Source organism: Ochlerotatus camptorhynchus, unplaced genomic scaffold (genome assembly GCF_037179485.1).
Source record: "Ochlerotatus camptorhynchus isolate MF236.1 unplaced genomic scaffold, CSIRO-AGI_Acam_v1.1 ptg000084l, whole genome shotgun sequence".
Taxonomy (NCBI): domain Eukaryota; kingdom Metazoa; phylum Arthropoda; class Insecta; order Diptera; family Culicidae; genus Ochlerotatus; species Ochlerotatus camptorhynchus.
Window position 1 is genome coordinate 697,792 of NW_027040574.1, and position 8,069 is coordinate 705,860.

Below are 8,069 nucleotides of genomic sequence, written 5' to 3' on the forward strand. Positions count from 1 at the left end.
AGTTTCGTATTGATTGTTGGTTGTACTTCTTTAATCTAGTACCTCAAAACGTACAATTTGTGGTACTAGCTTAAAGCAGTACAACCAACAATCAATACGAAACTAACGATTTTAAATTGGCTCACCACTTTAGTAGCCTATTGGTCCCAAGCAAACGATTAACGTACCCTATTCTAGTTGAAATTCTATTACTACACTATGTTTGTTTTGATTCGCTATGAAAGTTTGACAGATAACATCAGGGGTGTGTGGATTCATGCAGAACATGCAGGGGTGAGTGAAATAGCTTGGGACTGCTTGGGACCGTTGTTCTGGTACTGAGTGAGCCAAAAATAATAATGATTTTCTTCGGGACCCAGTGGTCTTAGAGTTACCTCTATGGTACAACGGTAGTACAACAGTGAACTTTGTATGCCTGTACAAGGTATTAAATTATGCCATTGCACCAGACCAACATCCACGTGAACGACCAACCAACAGAACGCTGAGAAGCGCCAAACTGAAACCGAATCCCGCCCGATAAATCCCGCCTCTTGTTTTGACAGCCTCTGCTTCGTCGTCTTCTTCTCGAGCTGCGGCGCAACAACACTGTCATACAATCAAAACACAAAATACACCAGCGCAAAGGAGGAGTATTCTAGTTCCCGAAAACTTCGAAAACGGTATCAAATTAGTGGTGATTTAGTTGAGTCAAGCGGATGCAAACCATGAACAGTATCGGTGATAATTGTACCGAGTTGAAGAAAAAATACGACACCTGCTTCAATCAGTGGTTTTCGGATCGATTTCTAAAGGGGGATGCCGACGACTCGGTGTGTGCGCCACTGTTCCGGGTGTACCAGCAGTGTGTGAAGGTAACTGGAGGGTGTGATGTTGGCGGTGAAATTCGTTCCGGGTGCAGTTCTCATTCAATTTTTTGGTGTGAAATTTAAGTTTTGTTCCATTGCTTCGAATCATGTAATTTTGACAGACAGTGGATTAATTTGTTATGTCATCGCAACGCATGGTCCGATGCCAATTGGGTGTGTGTGTGTGTGTTTCGGTGAATGAGGGGTGAGAGGATGGAAATAATCAATAAACGATGCAATGTTGCCAGAAATGGATGCATATTTTCCGACAATGGTCAGATTGATCGTTTGTTTTTAAAAAAGTACCTCAGATTGTTGTTCGCACTGGGTTGGAAATCCAACCCCAGTAGATCCGAAGTTCGCTATTAAATTGCAATGCTCCGTGCTTGTTGAATAATTGCAGGACGCCATGAAAGCCCATCAGATCGAGTTCAAGGAAATCGAAACGGACCATCTCGGGTCGGAAAGAGAGCAAAAGGTTCCTCCGAAGAGCGGCTCCAGTTGACCCTGAACGGTATCGCTCGGCAGCATCACCACCAGCACTGGCCATTGAACTCGACGAAACTGAGCTGAAGGACTTAGATCAAATCAAATTAAATCAATTCCACACGATGACGGGCTGCTCTACGATCGCGTTGCGAGTGATATTTATATGCAACTCGTTCGGAGTGGTTCATCGGAAGCAATGCTTCGCACTTTCTTTCTTCTGTTTTTTTTTTTCTTCAACAGAGAAGTGGGAAAGTGGTGTGGTATAGCCACTTTCTCTAGTCGGAAGGAAAGATGTAATGTTAGTAATCGTAAAGTTTAAGGAGACGTATGCAAAGGAAGCTAGATAAACCGTAAAGTTCGAAGAACAACCACTGTGTCATTTTAAGTTGTTCGACGGCTTGAATTAATTTTAGGTTTTTTTTAAATACAATCTTAAAGGAACGTGTTCTTTCGCTGTTAAGTACAACTTTGTTGCTCCGTAGGAGTAAGATAATAAATCAATGATTTATATCCGTTGTAAACTTTGCTTTGTTTGTTTTAATAAATCGATCATATCACATCTCCTGTCCTAACCCTATGGCCATTGAGCTGTTCCAGGTCAAAAAGGATACAAAAATAATAGTGTAAAACTTGACCTTCCCCAATTTGCATAATTCTCGCGTCACTTTTCAAAATGTCCTAAGTAACAAATGTAAACAAATCGAGTTAAGCGATACAAACTATTGCTCTTCTATCATTGTATGTGATACATACAAGATAATCATAGGTCAAACATTGTCCAATGTATAGTTTGAAATGATGGGTATATGATTGTTACTTCGGTCATTTGGACTGCCTAACATGATCGGTGCTCATTTTCTAAAGGCGGGCCAATCTTCGTACCACTCCACGACAACATTTGAATAGTGGCACGAAGCTAGATCCAGCCAGAACATCGTAGTGCCCTCGTGTTGCTTCAACAGAGGAAGCAGACGCTTCTAGAGACACTCCTTGAGGTAGATCTCCCCGTTTACAGTCCCGGTAGTCACGAACGGCGCACTCCGTTTGCCACATGAGCAGATCGCTTGCCAAATCATATATTTCTTGGCAAACTTTGAAAGTTTCTGCTTCCTTACTTCCTCCGGAACATCAAACTTGTGCTGGGCGGTGAAGAACAGTAGCCCGGAGGCTGCCGGAAGTCCGCCTTGACGTAAGTCTCATCATCCATGATGAGACAATGAGGCTTCGTCAGCATCTGGGTGTACAGTTTCCGGGCCCGTGACTTTCCCACCGTATTTTGCCGTTCGTCACGATTTGGAGCCTTCTGCACTTTGTACGTATGCAGTCCCTCCCGGTCCTTGGCTCTCTAAACGAAAGACTTGGACAGATTTAACTTTTTGGCCACATCCTTAAATGTTTTCACGACATGCTTGTGATCCTGATCACTAACAGAACATCAATTCTGACCGCTTTTCTCCTTCCGTTCGATGCTCAGAGTTTCGTAGTAACGCTTAATCACACGACTCACCATTGACTGCACGATTCCGAGTTGTTTTCCGATGTCCCGATGATGAGGATTTTCCAGGTGCTTGCGCAAAATCAATTCGCGACGTTCCTTTCGGGTGACGCCATTTTTCCAACTTTAGACAAACGGACAGCGATAAAAATACAGTGTAAACAATACACTCTAAACTACTTTCACCCAAATTTTCAAGAGAAAATATCCATTGGGTAATTTTCTACAGCGTTTTTTTCCGTGATGAAATTTGATGTGGGACATCCTTTGGGCCCATGCATTAATTATGCCCCTGTCGTGACGTTTTTCCTATACCTAATGCATTACTTGTCACAAAATCGTAGACCCCCCCCCTAGAGCGTGACATAATATATGCATCAACCCTAATTGTCTGACAACGAGAGCGAATTTGGCGTTGACAGCGACTCTGTACTTCTTTACTCCAATGTTAAAATCCATAACCAAACGTCAGACTGTGCGTGAAACATGGCGGACTTCGTAATATCAACAATCAATACGAAACTAACGATTTTAAATTGGCTCACTACTTGACTAGCCTATTGGTCTCAAGCAAACGATTAGTCTAGTCGAAATTCTAGTACTACACAATGTTTGTTTTGATTCGCTATGAAAGTTTGACAGATAAATTAGGGGTTAGTAGATTTTCCTATGTTTCGAGGGGTGAATCGATTAGCTTGGGACCGAAGATAGTACCAGAGCTGAGTCAAAAAGTTGAGCAGTTTTCTTCGGGATCTACTAGTCTTAGAGTTACCTCTATGGTAATATCAAAGATGAATACTAAGATGAAACTGTCGGAAGAAAAACTTTCTATTTTAGTGTCCTCTTTCACGGTCCCTTTCATCCATTGAATACCCCTCGTATTCAAGGTAATTTTGTGGTTTTGCTGCCCCCTCGGTAGAGATGAAATTTTGAGCTCATTTTTATCAAAGCAATCACACCAAAATCAGAGATGTCCCATTTTTTAATTACTCGATTAACAACTAATCGATTATTTTTGTGGTCGCTGTGCTGCCATTTTTCCACCAATGAAAGTGCAGCACATGTTTGAAACGATCGGTGATGATCCTCTTGAGATGTTAATGCTTATATCGGCATGATATAACCGATTACAAATATTTTACTTTTCGATTCGTTAATCGATTAATCGATTATTCGAATGAAAATCGACCATCACTAGATGAATGTGAAACGTCATTTAAAATATAAGGACCGTACACTGATAAATTGAACTATTCCCATTTTGCTTGAAATTTAATCAATTTGACATTAAACTCAGTTTAATCATATCGAATGATTAAAAATTAATCCTCTCTTTCTAAAAAATAAGCATCTGATATTAATCCCAGGTTAATCATGGTTGATTAGATTGTAGATTATCTTTTTTTGAATAAATTTTAATCATTTTAGATTCTATTTTAATAAATTTTGATTGAATTTTAATATTTTTTGATTATATATCAGTATTCAAAAAGAATAAAATTTAATACTGGAAAGATTATTTCGATTTTAATCATGCATGACTATTGCCGAAGTAATCATGGCTCGGACTCAATAAGGTGAAGCGGGAAACTGCATACTTTTTAAGCTTTTATGATTTAATTTATCTTTGAGTGTACATAAATAATTGTACAATTTGAAAGGGACCGGGGCTAATCGCAAATTACGTCCCCACGATAACTGAAATAAACACGAGTGTTCACCGGTTGGTAATATCCTTTCACTCCACGGAAAATTCTCATAAGAAACTGTCAATCTTTGCTAAAAGAGACGATTTTTTGGCGGTGCCGTCAACACTATAGAGAAATATTATGCAGCTCCTCCTGTTCATATCCTCCCGATCGCTTTCCTAGAAAAAAAATCGACACTTCTAGATAGAGCTAAAATTAGGGCGTTACAGCTTTTGTAAACAGTGACTTCACTCGATGATTTCTAGGAATTCAACGCACACCCACGCAAACCAATATTACCGTCGGGTAGGGGAAGTTTTACCCTACATGATGGTGATGTTGATTTGCGTGGGCGAGCCTTGACTGTCAAAACATCATCGAAAGAAGTCATTGTTTACAAAAGGTGTTACGCCCTAATTCCAGCTCTATCTTGACTTGTCCACAATTTCCACTACAAGATTGTCGATATAAATTGCACCACAATCTCCAATAATGGTAAAAATTAGCAACGAATCACGACTTTCCAAAAAGCACAAGCTAAAAGCTGCGAAAATGTCTAAAATCTCAATTATCCATTAACTTCGGTGAGATTTATATCTGTGAAACCGGTGGAAATTCTGAAAAGAAACATTTCAACGACATGTTGAAAAAAAAATCAACAATACAGCCGAGTTCGATTGTCGATTCTATCAGATTCAGTCGACTTCTGTAATGCGCGATTTCGCTCGACTCGAAAAAATTATGCCGATATTTCATCAATTGGGTTCTTTAATTTTGGGAAATATATCGGTTTTTATATATCATCTGAAAGAGCTTCGTTTTCTGAGCACAGCGATATTTTTTTTCGAACCCACACACTTTCATCTCGATTTTTAAATCAAGATTTAAAGCAAAATAATAACTTCACTGTTTGACACTAAACTGACAAACTGACAGCTCGCTCCCATACAAAGTGACACCGAGGGGCGCTAATAAGGTGATTGAGGTAAATGCATATTCGTAATCTGCATTAAAAATGGAACCCAAACCCAAAATTTCATCAATTTTGGTAAACTAGAACTATTTTAAATAGGTACGATTACATTTGCAAAAATCACCTTATTAGCGCCCCTCGGTGTCACTTTGTATGGGGCGAGCTGTCAGTTTGTCAGTTTAGTGTCAAACAGTGAAGTTATTATTCTGCTTTAAAAATCGAGATGAAAGTGTGTGGTTTCGAAAAAAAATATCGCTGTGCTCAGCAAACGAAGCTCTTTCAGATGATGTATAAAAAACGATACCTTTTTCAAAATTAAAGAACCCAATTGAAGGTCTTCGGAATAATTAAATATGTGGACTTCAATACACCTTGAAGTGACATAGTGATTGCTGCCATCAGTCTGACGACGTAACATTGTGCTGCAAGGAATTTGTCAGAAACCATTTAATAGAAATGCTCCAACTCGACAATGTTTGATCTGTGTTAAGTCGCCGCAGGGCTTCGCACCGGAAGTGTTTAATTATGAAACACCAATTTATACCAATTTAAAATGACTACTACAGGAAATTGTTTCATGTTTGCCCTTATATAGTATTCCGGATGCATTCGGGTGCAATTGTTTACCCTCGAACCGTCGGGTGTATTGTTACATCAATATGTACGTATGTTTTCGCATAATTTAATCATTTAATGAAGAAAACATATGGAAAGAACACAAATTATATATTCCACACTTTGGCTTGTCACCGACCGCAATACACACATAATGGCATCCACCTCCAAGCTCGGAATTGATTAAAGCCGGAAGGTGTGGTCTGTTCGCGACCAGATTCAACCAATGAATCGAAATTAAAAATTTCACGCGAAATGTCAATATCAATCAATTGAAAAAAAAGCAAATGTTTGGTTCGCCACAAGCGTCACATTCCATACTTTTGGCGATGGCATGTCGGTTTGTTCCGGGAGTTTAATTACGATTACGACTTTCTTAACGCGCATCCCAGCTGCGGCAACAGTAGTAGGCGTTGTAGTGCCAGGATACCGGGATTTACGAGACACTGTCGGCCGTAAAACAATCTCATTATTGCGCCCTGTCCTCAAGTGGTTGTGGTGGCACGCAGTAATCCATGAAAAGTGGTTAATGTCATCCCCCTGAACGCGTTTGTTTTGCTTTTATTGCGTAGTAGGCCAAACGGTTGTCCACAGAGTGAAAGGATTGAAACATCCATTGCAGTAAAGATAGCCACCGGCACCCAAGTCGTAGATTGGACTTTGGTAGGTTTGCAGTTAACCCTAAAATGGTGATTTAATTCCAAACTGCCTGGGTAATAACGTTTTTCACAGTCCAGCGGCGGGGGAATTGGGCCACTAAAGATCCACTTTGGGTGCAATCCGATGGGACCGGTAAGCGGAAAGTGACAATGTAAAATATATTCCGCGATAATTATTCCCCGATAAAGACGGTTTAATAGAAGAAAAAAAACGGTGGTGGAATGGTGGAATTCTATAAACGCAGGAAAAGTTATTTTTATGCGTTTCGTGGAAAGCGAGTGAGCCTTTACGATGGTAAGTGGAAATGAGATTATTTTATCGACGGGTACATCCGATTCGGTAAAATATTTCGTGGAGGGCACGTGGCAGCAGTCAAAATATAATTTTTCAATCAGTAGGCGTTCAATCGTTATTTGGTTATTACGAAATTCGATTGACGAGTGTCCGAATTAAATATTTCCCAATTGAACGATTAATATTATTGCTGTTTTTTCAGTTTCGATTATAAAGAAACATACACAAACGCGTAAATGCATAGCTTTCGTGAAATTTTACTCAACATTAAAATAAACGATTCAATCAAAATCGCTTGGGAACCACACGCTAACTTGAAAGTACCCATTAAATGAGTATCTTCTACTCACTTTTTGAATTTAGTCTGAACTGTCAAAAAAATAGTATTTACACAAATCTAAACCGGGTACTTTTTCCTCATTTTTGAAAATATCTTCCGCAATTTAAAATGGTTAAAAAAAATTCATTAATAATTCACTGCAAAACGTGACGCCATGTTTGATCTGCATCGAAGTAAACAGTGCTAATTTCGGATAACTAGAGTATGGAACACATCTTTTCGGTGTGGTTTTGTTAAAATAGATGACCCAAGATACTCCGAATGGATTCGAAAAACTGGATTGCAGGGATTTTCCCGTTCCATGAAAGACTTCATGTAGCTCCTTTTTATTTACCGTTTGAATGCTCACATCTTATAATTTATTACCCCCAGAAACCTGTCCTTGATGATGGTCCTTTACCAATGGACGTAAAGCGGGTGCAAGACGATACGGCTGAGGAGTTAAAAATTCCTTTATGGGAGCATGTTGACAAAAGTAGACCTCATGCAAACTTAAATCCGCTGCAAACGCGTAAACGCATAGCTTTCGTGAAATTTTACTCAACATTAAAATAAAAAATACAATCAAAATCGCTTGGAAACCAATACGCCTTTTTAATACAAACTAAGTGATCGATTCAGCCTCTGGTGGTGAATAAGAGAACTTCAAAAAGAGTGTTGTGAGCAG

General features: G+C 39.4%; 1 protein-coding gene across 1 annotated transcript; it reads left to right on the forward strand.

The window, feature by feature from the left end:
- Positions 1–616: 616 nt before the first annotated feature.
- On the forward strand, positions 617–1,801 carry LOC135698242 (TP53-regulated inhibitor of apoptosis 1-like). Its single transcript, XM_065218134.1, has 2 exons — positions 617–854; positions 1,252–1,801. Exons 1-2 carry the CDS (start codon positions 699–701, stop codon positions 1,351–1,353), a joined length of 258 nt encoding a protein of 85 aa, XP_065074206.1. The 5' UTR covers positions 617–698; the 3' UTR covers positions 1,354–1,801.
- The last annotated feature ends 6,268 nt before the right edge of the window (positions 1,802–8,069 follow it).